The sequence below is a fragment of the Pholis gunnellus genome (assembly GCF_910591455.1).
Source record: "Pholis gunnellus genome assembly, chromosome: 5".
NCBI lineage: Eukaryota > Metazoa > Chordata > Actinopteri > Perciformes > Pholidae > Pholis > Pholis gunnellus.
The window spans coordinates 21,720,528-21,737,446 of NC_136531.1; the positions used below are offsets into that span (position 1 = coordinate 21,720,528).

The 16,919-nt window shown below is 41.5% G+C and overlaps 1 protein-coding gene across 1 annotated transcript in view; it reads left to right on the top strand.

Annotated features, from left to right (window-relative positions):
- The window catches only part of usp43a (ubiquitin specific peptidase 43a), a 105,411-nt gene that overhangs the window by 71,171 nt on the left and 17,321 nt on the right, over positions 1-16,919 (top strand). Inside the window, exons 8-12 of the mRNA XM_079159432.1 lie at positions 256-367; positions 7,113-7,216; positions 10,232-10,309; positions 10,476-10,605; positions 14,377-14,496. Of these exons, the coding sequence (XP_079015558.1) occupies positions 256-367; positions 7,113-7,216; positions 10,232-10,309; positions 10,476-10,605; positions 14,377-14,496 (544 nt within the window). The remainder of the gene's footprint in view (positions 1-255; positions 368-7,112; positions 7,217-10,231; positions 10,310-10,475; positions 10,606-14,376; positions 14,497-16,919) is intronic.

The following is a 16,919-nucleotide window of genomic DNA, read 5'->3' on the forward strand; positions in this document are numbered from 1 at the left end:
CCCATATATTTTGCCCCTGACCCCGCATGATGTCCCTTCAAGCTGTCAGTTCCGGAGCCTTGATGCACTTGACTCCTGACAGCTCGACAGATGTGGCGATGACACAATTTTACACCGGAACAAATTTCATTGAAATGAATTTGTTTGTTTTTTTAGTGTGGATGACTTACCGAGTTTACCAATCTTTTTCATTTTCTGTCCCTCTCCTCTCCTCTCCTCTCCTCTCCTCTCCTCTCCTCTCCTCTCCTCTCTCAGGTTTGGACCTCCATTCCTCATGCGCGAGGACAGGAGCGTCTCTTGGGACCAGCTGCAGCAGAGCATCCTCAGCAAGGTCTATTATCTGATGCTGAATGGATCCCAGGCTCAGGTAATGGTCCCCCACCCCACCACACACACACACACACACACACACACACACACACACACACACACACACACACACACACACACACACACACACACACACACACACACACACACACACACACACACACACACCTACACACACACACACATGTACACCTCACAGCCCCAATAGCACATCATCCACTTTATTTCTTTGCCCTCGACTCCAGTGCAGCAAATTAAAATAGCAGCGCAGGACAGAGATTCGTTAGAAGTTTAATCAATTTTCATTACGGTTGGGTTCTGTGTTTGGATTAAATAGTTCTCATTGTCTGCGTACAAATGTCGGAGTCACATATCAAGCTAAAAAAACCTAGAAAAAAGTTTTCCTGCGTAGCATGCTGAGCGAATAATTGTTGGATTCCCTGTTGTTGAAGTTTGAGTTTAAGTTTGTATGTAAGTTAAGTTTGCTTAAGTTTGCTCCTTATAATGAAATACCTGTTAGTTCTCTTTTTTTATGAATACTTAGTCGTCACACCTGGTTAATACAATTCAAATGTATTGTCCCGTAGTTCATTCTGCTCTCCTGATCTCCAGACACGACCAGTATTAAATGTATTCTCTGATTAAAAGCAAAGAGTGCACCTCAGGACATTATATGCGCACGCACACACACACACACACACACACACACACACACAGCATGCATAGAGCATACATTTAATTATGTCACCGCCCACTCAGAATCCAATAACACAAATCCTCCTCTTTACCGCTCAATGAAGTTCTATATTTTTAGAATGAGTGGAGATAAAAGGCAGATTTTAATGACATTGTATTAATTACATTGTATTAAAATGTCACAACACATCCTGCGAGTTTCACTCGGTTCTCACCGCGAGCCGCAAGCAGCATCTGCACTCCGTGTGTTTTCCCCGCAGACCGTTCAAGCACACCATGAGCCCCAAACCACCGCTCCGCTCTCAAACGCTCACGCGCGCTGTCCTCTGCCGCCGGGCCCTCAAGTTGCCACGGGCAACGCCATGGTGACAGGCAATATTTGAGGTGTCCTTATCCAGAGCGAGCAGCTTTTAAGCTTTATAAGATGAGCACTAAGGTGGGGGAGAAAAGAGAAATATCAGCCTGTTATTTACTGATCTCTATCTCTGTTTCTAAGTTACCTCCTCGGAGCCTGTCTGGCCAGATACAAACTCATTAAACCTTCCCTTGCCTTCGCCACACATATGTTTCTTAATCACTTTTTGGTTGAAGATTGAACGGATAACCTTTGCTGAAAAGGCCATCAATATCCAAAGGGAGCAGGGCTTCATTTTTTCCTGATTCTGTTCTTCTTTTAAAAGGTAAACAAACTGTTATTACTGTGATAACTTGTATTACTTACAATGAACAAAAATGCTGTTTGTGTTTTCACGAAAGTGTGCCAGTACTTTGCTGCCATTACTCCCTGCTTCTTTGTTTTTTACGAGATGTTTTGGTGCCACCCAGAGGTTTATTCAGCAAAATACAACTTTCCTGTCAGAGAATGAAAAAAGGAAAACTTGAGACGTTACTGACTCGCATGCCAAAAGTCCGGTTCCTCTTTCCCTGCTGTGATGTAAAAAGAGAAGAATATCAAAATCAACCGAGAGTGCTAAGGCACTGGATTGTTCGCTGAGGGCCGTGTGTTGGTCTGTGCCAGATTTCAGAGCTGGTGGAACGGTTTCAAAATGAAATGAACGGTGAAGTTTGTCGTTATTGTGCTGGAAAACTTCCACACATGCTTTTTGTCACTGCACCATCACCTCTTCATGACACTTTAAGGAGTGAAATATTTTACCTTCACCAGAATTTGACCCCATGACATTTCAGAGGACGCTTTTGTAAAATGAAAACCGCTTCAATTTGTTTTTATTATAAGAGAAGGGAAATAACATTTAACATATAGTAGTTTTCCCTCTTATTGTCTGCTGCTTTTCAGCTGATTCCTCTCGGATAAACTCTCCTAATTCAGTTTTCTACCCGAATCCTTTTCATAGGGAAACCCAATCTGCAGTTTATATTAAAGGTCAAATATAATACACCAGGCTTTTTTTTTTTTTACTCAAAACATACATTCGCTGATGGTAATATGTCATTTTTGTTATTTTATAATTTAGAGATTCCAAAGGATTTAACCTTTCAAAAGAGTACATTGGGTGCATAAAGGGTACATTGTTTTTTTTGTTTTTTTCTTTCAGGCAGACCGGTTACAATTTTACAGGCTTTAAAAATCCTCTCAGGTCTTTTACTGAATATTGAATCAATCGGAGTCCTGGAGGATTAAGTTATTGATGAGGAGTTATGGATCAACTGTGTTCTTTCAAAAATAATCTGTCCTCTGAGTTGATGTTACAATATCTCATAAAAGTTGCCTCTGTTATGGACATGTATAGATTTTGCAACGCTCTCAAATCCTCATGGTCACTTTTTGGCGTTACTAGTACGTACTGATTCCTCACAGGTTGACCGGTCAATGTAATTACATGGGATGCTTACTTTATCTTAAAGGAACAGTGTGTTTGCATTTAGGGGAGGATCTATTGGCAGAAATGGAATATAGTACATATAAATATGTTTTCTTTCGTGCATAATCACCTGGAAATAAGAATCGTGTTTTTGTTACCTTAGAACTTAGCTTACGTACGGAGCGGGTCGTCTTCACGGAGTGCTAATGTTGCCGTGTTTCTGCAGCAGCCCAGAACAGACAAAACCAAACGCTGGCTCTGGATAGGAACATTGTGTCGGCCGCTGTAGTTTGCCTGCACGTTTGCACACGGAGGAAGTTTCAGTCGGTTGCAATCTGCAACCTCACCCCTAGATGCCGCCAAATCACAATCCTACATTTAAAAGCTTTGCTACTTTCAAAGTAAAGATGGTGCATTTATTTACTTCTCGATATGAAGGCTTTGCATATTCAGATTCTCACTCAGAAGACCCCAGGGTTTAGTTTTGGGTCCCGAAATCACTGGAAATCCTCACTGGTGTTGACGGCTCTCAGTTAATGCAGATCACGGATCATCTTCTCATTCAAGAAGTGTACCGAACTCTAATGTAATTACTCATTATAGTCCAATAGACAGATAGACCATCTGAAATGCTCGCTCAGGCCATTCAAACTTAAGAGAGACTATTCCTCTTTCATTTGCTGCTTTGGGCTCCTAATAACCAACTAATGTCTTTCTTTTTAATGCACGGCTGCAGTCTCTGCACCCCAACGTCGGTCTGCTGAGAATGAACGCATTAGCAGCCCGATTCTGCCCCCTATAATCAGCCCCCTTGCCTTAATGCATTTTCAGTATTCCAGGAACAAGGAGGCGGCAACACTAGTTGCGTTAGGGAGGTTAGGGAGGTGATGTTACGTGTGGATCCTGCAGGATTCAGCATCAAATCAGAGAGTTGTTTGGTTTACACGGCACGTAGATGTTGCCTAAATGCTAAAGAAGTTTCTTACAAGTGCTCTGTAACTCTACATTTCTCATTCATATCTATTATGTCTTTTCAAAAGGTTTTAAAATCTTTGTCTTCAGCTTTGTTTGGTCTACTTTCTGTTCTACATCAAGGCCTTCTTCATCACTGTTTCATGTTCCTTTGTAGGAACTCCTCTTCATGCTTTAATGTTGACAGAGATTAAAAATATATATGTATATACAGAGCAAATGCTTTATTAAGGCCATAATTCAATATTATAACATTGATTATAAGTATTTATATAATATAATTCAATATGATAATGTATTGTCTTTCGATAAACGTATATCTCATTACCTGTATGTGAATCACTACAAATATGTTTGAAAAGTGATGATTGGGTGAAATATATTATACACACAGTCCTGTCTATCTACATGAAATACAGCAAATTAGTGCTGAATGCAAGATAATGCTGTTATTGAGAATAGGAATGCGGTTAGAACAAAGCCTTACGAGGCGCTACACAAACAGTGAAGGGCAGAATGTTTCATCATCTTAAATAACTTCATGTTATGCACTTCAGAGTGACGCTATGTTACAGAGTGTCGGCGGTTATCTAGACTGGTAGCGTTCAGCTTTGTCTGACCTCAGAGAAACCCCGTTATAATTACAGTGATGGCAGACCTCTTTTCCAGTCATTATAAACACATGGAAAATTAGAGAAAAAGTCAAATGTCCTGGAAAAAAACATCCTATTTTCCTTTAGCTCAGAATGAACTTCTTGACTATTTATTAGAGCTCACCAATAACAGATGACATTGCCATCTGAAAGGACGAAGTTATGTTTAGGATCATATTAAAGCTCAAACAGTTTATGGACAAGAGTGTTTGCTCCCGATTATGTTGTGGAAACGCGTCCTGTGGTAGCACATGCAGGTTGGATGACTTTACATAATGTTGATTTCTTCCCAACTTGTTTTAAGCGGTGGAATACATTTCATATCATTTAAGCTGACGTGCTTGCTAGCTTGTTTTGTTTACATCTACAGGTGTGTGTTTGCATTATTCTTTAATCAATTTGGCATATTCTTTTTTTTTATAATGTAAGACATGATGTCAGAGGTACTTAGTTAGCTATAGTCGTACTCTGCACGTCTTTTAAACCAGACTTCCACAGAGAGAAACGGATTAGTTCATGGAGCGATCCCCGTCTGTCAAACCAGCTAGATGAGAACTGAAGATGATCTCTAGAAAAGTGCAGGATGTTGGCTGTGTTTTAAAATTGTTACAGGATTGGTTTAAAGAAACACTTCACCCTTAAAATGACTCACTGCGTGTTTCCTTGAATTCTTGAAGAAAACTCTGATTTTATTTCCTCCATGCCTCCACATTGAATTCATAAAAAAAAAAAAAGGGAAGTAAATTGTCGATGAAATGAAGAAAAATGGAGGCCAGGTTTAAATACAGCAAAACTGTATCAAAATATCCGTCTCCAAACTCCCACACAACTCGTGCCTCCATTTCCTTCAATTCATCAAGGATTCACTCCTTCTTTGCTGATCCTTTCTCGGTGGAGGCCTGCGAGAGTTCGAGGTAACACATTGACAGTGGTGTATAAAGTACCCAAAAGCCATACTTGAGTTAAAGTAAAGATACCTTACTGGAAAACGACGCCAGTAAAAGTGAAAGTCACCTATTAAAATACTACTTGAGTAAAAGTCTTAAAGTATCTATTTACTGTACTTAAGTATCAAAAGTAGTTTTCTGATATTAAATGTACTTAAGTATTGAAAGTAAAAGTACAAGTAAATGCTGTTAATAAAAAAGCAAAGGGTCAGAATTTTGAGAATTATGAAGTTTATTCTTTTAAGTTCTGTGGCCACCATGACCATGACAAGGAGTTGTGTTGAAAATAATTGGGTTGGCTGTGATCCATCCAGGAGCAACAATATTCAACATCATATATTGTACATAAGTATACTTTTGCATCTACTATAAACTATGGGCCTGATTTGAACACAAAGGTTTTGCTCAAGCTGAATCTGCAATTGGTCGACTGCTACCATCATAACTCGAGCTGATCATCCACCAAATGACTCAAATATCAAAACATGATCAATACTAAAGTATTACAAATCGTAATGCGGCGCTCTCGTTAGCTAACTAGTGCTGCAGTGATTATAGCTATGATGACTCAAATCAACAACATCTCACAACTGTCAACACTTCCTCAGCTCACTAACTCGCTAGCGATCCGTCTACTACACTAATTGTCTCATTTGATTTACGATAGCTAGCGAACGTTAGCCTAACATACACCATGTATAGCTACATTAGAAGATCAGACACCTGCCCCCCCCCCCCCCCCCCCCCCCCCCCAAAAAGATATAATCTGTGGGAAACACTGCTAGATGTCTTAACAGGTTTATGATCATTATGATAACTAAACATTAACGTTGCGGCTCATGGGATTCATCTTAATTTACCTCAATGTGTTTCCTGTGGTTGGATGGGGAGTTTTTGAATGCCAATATTTCAGTAGCTTCGGGTAAGAGGCACTTCATCCGGTACGAAGAATCTTTCACTCCAACATAAGAAAACATTTCTCGCAAATATGGCCACGGTGTTGGTCTTCGTCACCACCGTCGTTTGTTGCGGGAGCAGCAGGTGCTTCCATTTCTGCTTCCATCATGAAATCAGTCATCGTAGAGTGGAATTCTACTCATGTAGTCGCTCGCTAGCTAGCATCCTGGGCATCACTGGGAATCAAAAAACCGCGGCTTTGAGAGCACTTGTTTGCAGTTGCGCATTAACGTGATTAACCAAAGATTTAACTTGCAAGCTAGGTCCACTGATTCACCAAATCTGCTTGCTTGCAGTCTGTGTTCCACCACGATCCCCGACGTTGGTCTCATGATTCATTTTTTTTCTAAAGATAGATTTTATTTTGTAGCGAGTAACGAAGGTTTCAGGGGAAATGTATCGGAGTCAAAGTATCAGTTTTCTTTGCAAAATGTAGTGAAGTAAAAGTAAAAGTCAACAGAAATATAAATAGTAAAGTAAAGTACAGATATCCAAAAAAACGACTTAAGTACAGTAACGAAGTATTTCTACTTCGTTACTATACACCACTGCACATTGACATATAAATGGTCATTTTATGGGTGAGTTATTCTATCGAACAAACAGAAGTAAAATATATTTCTTCATTCCTTGATAATCATTGAGTGATACCCCACTACACACCACCGTTCATCAACCTGCTGCTTGAGCAAGAAAGGACACAGATGTACCAATGTGTGTTTGTCTCCCTGCAGAATGCTGGTGTGCTGTTTAAGATCAGAGTCGTGGGAGGATCGGCCGCCTACAGCTACCTGTCCCCGCAGGACAGCAGGCCACTGTACCACCCGTCGGTTGACAGGTCAGACACACACTCACACACACACACACACACACACACACACACACACACACACACACACACACACACACACACACACAAAGAAAAACAACTTTCTGTTCTTTATATACCTACCTAGACTCATACCTAACCCACATGTAAATACTGTACACACTCTTTGTGGGGCCATAAACCAACCAAAAGCTATTTCAGTGGCCATGCCACATTGATGGATCGCTGGTAGTGAAAGCACAGTCACATAATGCAGTAAACGCACAGACAAATAACCCTATCAGCTTATTAAAGCAAGGGTCGGTAATCTTGAGAACAGCATGTTTGATTTTTAAGATGATCCAACGGAAAAACCCAGCCCAACTCTTCTCTAATGAAAGTAGCTAGCAGCACTAGCTCCAAAAGTCGCTAACTCTAGCGAGAAAGTCCCGAAACCGGCGACACTGACAGCTCCTCCCTTCAGGCCTCCCTCCAAAGCCACTCCCCCAAAATGATCCTCATGAACGTAAACAAAGAGCATGTCTTTTGTTAACACTCACAGTTGTTCGCCAGCAGCCTTTGGAAGACTCTGGTGATGAACAATGAGTGCTCGGGCAGAATAAGCACCGGTTAGCAGGTAGACAGGCAGACAGGCGTCCATTCATTACATTCTGGACAAATTAAATGATTTTAACGGGCTTAATACAGTCCTGTGAGAGTCGCACTTTATTTGTCAGAACATTTGATTCATTAATTGCTGTCAGGATGTAATGGGAGTTTCGACAAAAGTATCTAAAAAAATGTGCTAAAGATGATCACTAACCCTGCCTTTAAATCTGTAATGGAGATGACTGCATGAAGCCGTATTCAGAACACACGGCGGACAGGTTTTTGAGTGCATTAGACAAAAAGTTTCTTTCAGAAGCAAATGGACCTTAAGAGGATTACAAGGGACTGAGTAAAATGATTGGTGCCTTTTATTTCCTATGTGATAAAGAGCATACAACTGAGGGGCTTGGTATGAATGGCTGCTGCTGTTCTACTGAGCTGCACTGAAGGTCAGATCTCCATAAAAGAGCTAGGAAATGAGATCTTCCAGATTCGACTAGTCATCCAATAGGGGTGTGTGTGTGTGTGTGTGTGTGTCTGTTAGTGTGTCTGTATCTATTCAAGCACACGTGTCTCTGTGTGCTCATGTGTGTTTTTTCCGGCTGCAGCTCATGGCTTACATCGCATTCGAAATGTAAAAGTGACTTTGCTCACTTTATACGACACCTTGCAGCAAGATGCTCTCATCCGCTGTTCGTACTTGTGCCTGCCGTCGTCGTTTAGAGCGAACAGTCGACTCTCCGTGACATCTCGCCCGCACCAAGGCCACGCCCCTAGCTCCTCGCAGGACGGCGATTGGTCCGGTCACTGGCTGGCCGAACACAAACGGATTATTTAAAACCCGACAAGATGTGTGTGTGTTTAAAATGCATAAGTAAATACATACAGAACAACACAACCCACAAACTTCAGCGCTCCGTGTTGCGTTATGGAGTTCTTTCACCTCTCTGGAATGTTTCGTTAGACATCTAGTACATTTTTTTTTCCCGCATTAAACGAGTTCACAGTAAACAATAATAAGAAAACAACATGAGTTCTACTTCAAAGACAGAGTGAAACTACTCCCGGGGAGAATCATTCGATATTCGTCCAGGCTGTAAATCTCCATCCGGAATACAGATGCTTTGCAAAAATCAAATCAAAAGGAATTGAATTTTGACACGGCGAAAAATTTGCCACCTACGATCCGTCATGTTCCTGGAACAAAACAAAAAAATAGCCCCGAGCGCTCGGCGAATGTTAAATCTATCTTGGCCCTCTGTCAGCGCTGTTTGGATGTTAAATACCGACCCTGTTTATCCTTCCTCCTGAGATCAAAGCAGTGAGTGAAAGTTCTGCGATACAGTCGTGACACCTTCCACTATACAATGGCGGAGGCGGAAAACGTGTACTTTCGGGTAAATCTTCACTTCGATGAATAACCGAATAACTCTATGAGCCCAGTTGTGAATACATAAGTTTAACACAAATCTGATACCAGAGAAGATCTTGGTGCGGCTCGTATACATGGACACAGTCATACCAAAAACTAAAAGTAACTTACATACAGAATCACGCATAATCCCACGGGGTCTGGAACATCTGCAAGGTCTTATCTTAACCTCCAGACACCTGGAACCTCTCAAAATACCAAAACCATGACGAGGAACAGATCATACATTTCTTCATGTCTAATAAAAAATGTTTACACGACAATGGCTCGCCATCAGACTTTGCATATTATACGTAATGTGAAGCCAGATCTCACCTGTGCAGGAAGGACCTATTTAATACTGCTGTTGCCGGAGTGTGTGTGCATGTGTGTGTGTGTGTGTGTGTGTTTGCTATTGTACGTATCAAGGTGAAATCAAATGAAAAGCACAAACAAACATTCAAAGACAGCCTTGGGGTTGATGTCACCAGAGCAGCTCTGGTATTCGCTGTAGGACACACAGGTTTCAACCCTCAGTTACCAATAACATTGGCAATATGTTTTGACTTTTAACTAATTTCCCTCCGGAGATCAATAAAGTATTCCGATTTGACTTTATGATAGTATGTATTATTTTAATTAGATAAATTTAATTAGATGTCTCTTAGTTGATGGTTTATTTACAATGTGCGTCTCAATTGTTGTTGTGACGCCTCCATAAAGTCTGGGTGGACGGATTTGCCCCGAGTTTACGAGCAGGAACTTTCTGCTTGATTCCTTCCCAATTAGTTTGAAACAGTTGAATAAATTAAATTAAATTAGCTTGGTGCAGCTGCTGAAGCTGACGTGCTTGCTAGCTTGCTTTGTTTACATCTCACAGGTGTGTGTTTGCATTATTCTATAATCAATTTTGCATAATTTGTTTATGTGGTGTTCCATTGCACTTTTTTCATTTCCGAATTGTCTGGAACTCAGCAGATGTTCATAAGATGTGTATTTAAAGTTTGTCTCTTGCTGTACTGCAGAGCTCTGAAGCTCTGCGGCCCCGGGGGACCTCCTCACGTAAAGGTTGTCATTGAGTGGGAGAACAAGACTAAAGAATGGTAAGCAGTGTGCACAGTCATTTTAACTTCTGGTGGAGTGTGATAAGAGGTACACAAACACGTAGGCAGAGCGCAGGACCCGCTGTGCACGTCTTCCCGAGTGTCGCACCGATCCAGACTAAACTCTGCAGCTGACTGAGACGGGTAAACTGTGCGTGTGCTCCAGTCTCTTCGGCAGCATCCAGGAGGAGGTGGTCAAGGACGCGGAGAGTGTGAGGAGCCAGCAGCAGCAGCACCTGCAGCAGCATAGCTGTACGCTGGACGAGTGCTTTCAGCTGTATACCAAAGAAGAACAGGTGAGACTGAGGACAAACGCAGCTCTTGAGTTATTCACACATGGTAGAATCCAGCCATCTGTCTGTCTTGGGAGTGGCCTCGTGTGCCAGAATCTGATGAAATTCTAAATTTGCGGGGAAAAAAATCTAAATTCGCTCTCTTCTTAATCACGAATCTTCTTTTGGTGGTTGCTGTTTGTTTGTTCAGAATACAGTTTAAGCTGAATTGACACACCTTGTTGATATGAGATGATCATATTTATTTCTCAATGTATTTATATAAGTTTTAAAATAAAGGCGCAGCGCCGCTTCATTAAAAACAAACAAAACAGCCATTTCAATCAGGAGAGACTTGTTTTATAGTTTAACAATGATTTATTACACATGCAAATATGAAAAGTGCAAAGTCTTTGGCGATTGGACTCCATCAAGAAGTACTATCACCGAGGGTAGGGATACTGAGGTCCAACAGGCCTAATCCCCCCTGGAGTCCAGACACTGGTGGTGGTGGTGAAGGGAGTTGCTCCAATCTGATGATGAATCAGGAGCACGAATGTGATGCTGACTGGAGGTGACTGGGGTGGAGGAGGGTCACGTCTGCTTAGCTGAAATGACAACTGACAGCAGCAGAGAGAACACTTTTAAAGTTGACCGCACAGATATGATTGGCTTAAGGAAACTGTGCCGCATCTGGTTGGATAGTTAAAAGTGCACGCCCCCAATCAGCTGATAGAGTAATTACAAGAGGAGAGACAGAGATTACCCGTTAGTGTCTTCCTGACTGAACTTGCGCTTGAGCTCCATTAATGCAGCAGTAAAGCTGTAACTGAATGCTGCATTCAGAGGGGAACTTCCATCAATATTTCTAATTAAACTCTGTTTACAGGTCTAGGACAGTACCTCTGAGTATGTAGCAAAAAGCCTTTTTGTTGCTCCACAGGGAGCTACGTAGAATCTGATGAATTGCGTTAAGTGGTGTCACCTGAGTCAATGTCAGTTGGGGCTGAAAAGTAGAAATTGAAAAGATCTGGGCGTCGTGGCGTTTGAAAGAAGCGAGGTTACTGGAATGCTCGAGGCCACATTAGTCACTATTTGTGCACCCAAATCCCCCCCCCCCCCGAAGTTGACGGACGCATTTCATTGTTTGTCATGTATGCACAAGGTTTTATAAAAAGACGTGTTGTCTGGTTTTCGAATCTGACAATGTAGGAGTGCAATATTAAATGGGTGTAGAAGTCTTCTCAAATAAAAGCAATGTTATCCTTGTTAAAAAACGTTCATATTAAGATATTAGTCATAGTTATTAGCAGTACGTCCACTTCTTGTTCTTAGCGACAGTGACCTTTTCGGTATCTGTACACTGTCTACGAGCTGAGTGCTTTTCTTAAGCCTCAACTCCTGCATACTTATACCGGCAGTGAATTATTCTATCAAGCTACAGCGAGTGGGATAAAGAAAAGAAATTTGGGAACAAATGGACAGAAATCCCTGCAGAGCTGCAAAGTATGGAACATTGCAGATAATAGAGTTTCAAGAGTGGACGACTGATGTTCTTATTTATTTTCAAGTAGGTTTTCTTGCAGATGGAATTTGTCTTGGTTTTGTGTTGCACTGCAGTGAAAAATGTAGAAAGAAAGAGTTCATCCATCCATCCATTTATTGATTATCTTCCGCTTGTCTGGGGCCGGGTTGTCCAGAGCAGCAGGTTGTTCCAGTCGTCCCCGTCCACAGCGACGTTCTCCAGCTCATCCTCGGGGATCCCGAGGCGTTCTAGGGCTGGGCAATATGGCCAAAATCTTTTATCAAGATAACGCTCACTTCATATATTGAGAACGATAGATTTCATGATATAGAGTGTTTCGAGTAAAAAGAAAAGAAAATGAATGAAATGAAAAGTACTGAATATTTTTGCAAAATGAGCATCAAATCATAAAAATCAAACATTTTAAATATTTCTTTATGTACACATTTGTTGATCGCATTGAACTGAGCGGTAAAGTGTGATGTAAAAACAAAACCCCACAAAAAGTATTTACATCATGTTTACAAAGAAAATGAAGTTAGTATGTTTTACGACATTCTGTCTCACAATATCTCAATATATGATGTCATCACGACACGATTCCAAGAAAAGATGACTACAGTTTACCCTCCCGAGATGCCACATGTCGCTGCGTGACGTGTGTGAAGCGCTACAAATCAAAGATGAGCTGGTCTTTTTCTAATGTTTCAATGAGCCGGTGAAGTGTCAGCCAATCATAGGATTTTGTTTCATGCTTTTCTGTTCCATCTAAATGAAAATAAATGCCGTTAGCCAGTTCCCGGTGCTACTTAATGACGTCAACGGGCGCTTGAGTCACACTTTAATAACGTAGCTGGCAACGCGTGGCCGTTTTGTTGCTTGCATCGCTTGTCGTGTGAAAAGAAGGCGCAGAAGACTATTAACAACATGCGATCCAGCTGCACGGGCATCATCAGTTACTGTTGACGTTAACTTAAAGAGAGCCCTGATTACCCTCGTTCCATGAATCTCTTCTCTAAGTGGGACTCAAGTGAGAGCAAACAAGGGGACAATCAAGGGACTAGGGACGCACCTTCGTACTGTCTGTCTGTTTCTTTCCCTCTGTTTCACACGCCCGCTAACACACGCGTAATCGCATAGCAATCACATCTGTATTTGACTATCTTTTCCCTGGTCGGAGCAAGTAGCCTATTCATTTCAGTGATTTATTGTAGCAGAGTTGCAGGAAGCGACCCCGCTGCCCACTGTAACTCGCAGCGCAACCAAATCAGCACTTTGCTGCTGACGGAAAGGGCCGTCAACGCCCACGCACCAATTAGTTTTTGGGAAAGGACGCAGCAACGCGAGGCGAGGAAAATACATTTCCTGATCTCATGTCATGAAGCAACACTTTCAGACGAGAGGAGCATGGAGCTTTAAAAGAGGCACAATGGGTTCATTAAGCTGCCTAATGCCAAAGGCAAGATTTTGCTATAACCGACGGCTTTAGTCATGACGGTTATTAATTTTGATAGAGTCTTTTCAGTGAAGTCAACCTCTGAGCAGTGTGAAGAGAAGCATTTCACCTGAGTCAGATCCCCACAGGACAAAAACAACCACTTTATGCTCTATAGCAGAGGTCTTCAACAGGGGGTCCGCGAAATTGTTGGGTGATTAGACCATTTATTTTTTCTTTCCAAACATGAATCTGTCCATTATTTTAATAGTTCAGTATCGTACGCAAGATAACAGGTGTGTTTATGCAGCACAGTGGCACTAATAGGCCATCACTCATTTTGGTTTCCACATTTATGTTTAAAATAAAAATGTTAATTTGAATAGCTTGTATGATGATTATCATGCAATTGACAGACAATGTTGATATTGGTATCAGTTGACAATGTATGTTTATGAATACTCATAAACACTGTACTACTCACTGTACCTTGCACATGTATAGAATAAAAACATGAATCTATGAAACTGTAATATTTGAATAGCTTAGTATTGAATGCACAATAAAGAGGTATGTTTATACATGGCACTAGGCCCAGTTTAATATAAAACAATATTATACAATATATATAGTCAGGGGTCCCTGCTCCATCTGTCTATCAGTTTGAAAAACGTTGCTGCTCTATAGAGTCCTCAGTCTGCACTATAGAGCTGGTAAAACCATAACGCAAGAACCCCTAACTACATGATGAAATAACCACAAACATCAATAAATGTTACATTTCTACTAAAATTGATTTCTTTAACCATGTAATTGGTTCTTCGACTGATTCCAGCTTGCCCCAGATGACGCCTGGAAGTGTCCGCACTGTAAGCAGCTTCAGCAGGGCATGGTGAAGATGAGCCTGTGGACTCTCCCTGACATACTCATCCTCCACCTCAAGCGCTTCCGACAGGTACGTGTGCCGTAAAATGGTCTCCGGTGAAAACAGGTTTTACATGCACTTTATTGTTTTGGGCTCTGTTAAACCCACTCCACAGTTCCTCACCAGCACCAAACTGGCCAATTTAGCGACTAGTTGGTGAACAGTGAACAGAGGAGTGAGTGTTAATTACTTGGCCAAAAAAACGACTCCAAATCAATGCCATGTGGGGTTTTTTCCAGGTTTGCTGGATATATCTGAAAAAGCAATTGTTTAACACATTTCCATTGACAACTTTACAAGTTAATGATAACATGTTGTGTTTACAAGCTTATTCTGTTCTACAAAACAAAAACGATTAAAGCAGCTTCAAGAGAAGTGAAACTTTTGAAATTTCGTCCTGCACTTTCTGTATAATTGTGTGTTTTTTTGTGCTCTTTCCTTTCTGTGAGGAGTGAAAGTAACAACATGATCAACAACTGAATCAATTCAATGGCTCTCTTAGTAATTGCATCAAATATTCGGTCTCTGACAGTTTGAGAGTTATAAGTGAGGGGTAAGATAAGTGCTGAGCGAGAAATGCATTAAAGACAGAAAAGTAACATGGATATTGAGCTGGCAGGCTGTCGCCCGGATAGAAGGAAATTTGGGCTGTACAATATAAGGACAGCCAGTCCTCTTGCCAGCACGGTTGGAAACAAAATGACATATCCCAATTGTAAGAGCCAGTTTGTATTCTTAACAGTTTTTTGTATTTTATGTTTATTGCAATAGTGTGTGTTATGCCCTTTAGAATGTTTACCATATAATATAGGTAATTAGTAAAGGTAATTGGTCATGTAGTAGAATGGGCTTCAAATGTGTGTTTTTGCCCTATTAAGATAAAAGCTCCTCTATTCTGTCCTGCTATTGGACAATATTTGGTTGACTCCTTTAAGTAGGTTTTCAGTGTTAGTTAGGTTTTGATGAAGCAGGATGTGGAGCAACAATTTTTCTAACCGCAGAAGACCGCAGATTAAAGACTTTTAAATTAGAGCCAGCAGAAGGTCAATGTTTTAGCCACAGTTATTGCACAAGGACTTTGTTTGTTTCTTTTGTTTACATCGAAGAATAAAACTACCTTTAACTACGAGCGACGTGCCTCATCCTTGGACAGCTAACAAGACAAGTTTAGCCTGCGATAGCTCATGGTGGTCTGCGCGAGTCAGAACCCTTTACATCCTGCAAGAAGTGGCCAAGAAGGACGGTAAAATAAGCTGCCACTACACCAATCATCTAAACATACCCTCTGGTCCGCTCTCCTTTTTTTAAAAATGGGAACCGACACCCCCCCCCCCCCCGAATATCCCTGAATGCCATCCATTATTGATGACGCGTCAGCTGGGGAAATAAGATCAGGGCCCACATATCCATTAACTCAGTTAAAGCTTTTTCTAAATGTAGCCGTACACAACAAAAGCTGAGTGAAACATTCTGCTGGTGTTCGTCTTTGGGGAGCGAGATCTCTCTTGCTGCATGGCAAAAAACCAATGGTACTAATCAGTAATTCTTCCTACAGACTTTCTTTGGTGTTGCACAGTATACAGATACTAGAAAAGTATCGCAGTATCCTGGGGTTAAAAACGTCGCAATAGCCTATTTTATCAGTGCCGATAATTTATAGTGAGTCTTTTTCTCTCTTATGCACGCTGCAGATACAAGAGCTTGTGTTCACAGAGCAACAAACTCTTTATTTCTCCCGCCGTGTCGACCGTCTCTAATAGCTCTTTCTACTGTTCCAACAATCACCAACTCTGCTTCGGTCAAAAATAAGCCCTTAATTTAATTGACTGATGTGAAAGAAAGCGCTGTTTTGGTCTTCAGACTCTATTGGAAAAGCACAGATTCAGCAACTGGATTGACAATTTCTGGCATCAAATTGGTTGGGGAAATGGAATTTGCCAGACTGCTGAGGTGAAATAACTGTTTACTAGCACGTTACCCCTCTTTCCGAATCAGAGGACAGGAAACGCATTGCACTCGTAGGATTGTGGGTGTTTTTAGGAGCGCGGAATCCTCATAACGACGGAATCCGCTCCGTGTTTTCTGACGGACACTCAGACGAGGTATGCTGTACCAATGTGAGCAACGATTGAAGCCTCCCAGTAGAACCATAATCCCTCGAGGTGTAGCCTTCTCCAAAGCTGTGGGCCCATTCCACACTAATTCTAAGCAGGTGTTGTAAGTAATTAGGCATTTAGACACGTCATAGTGGGGAAAGCACAGGTGTGATTCAGTCTCACGGTCCTGGTGTTGTGCATGCCGGCTCACTGCCGTGACTCACTGGGAGACACTTGATGAGAGGAGAGCCATCGTCATGTTATTAGCAACACCTGTGCTTTTCCTACTGCGACAAGTTAATCACGACTGCCGTGTAAAAAGTTTTTACTTATAAACCGCTCTGCCATTGATGAGCA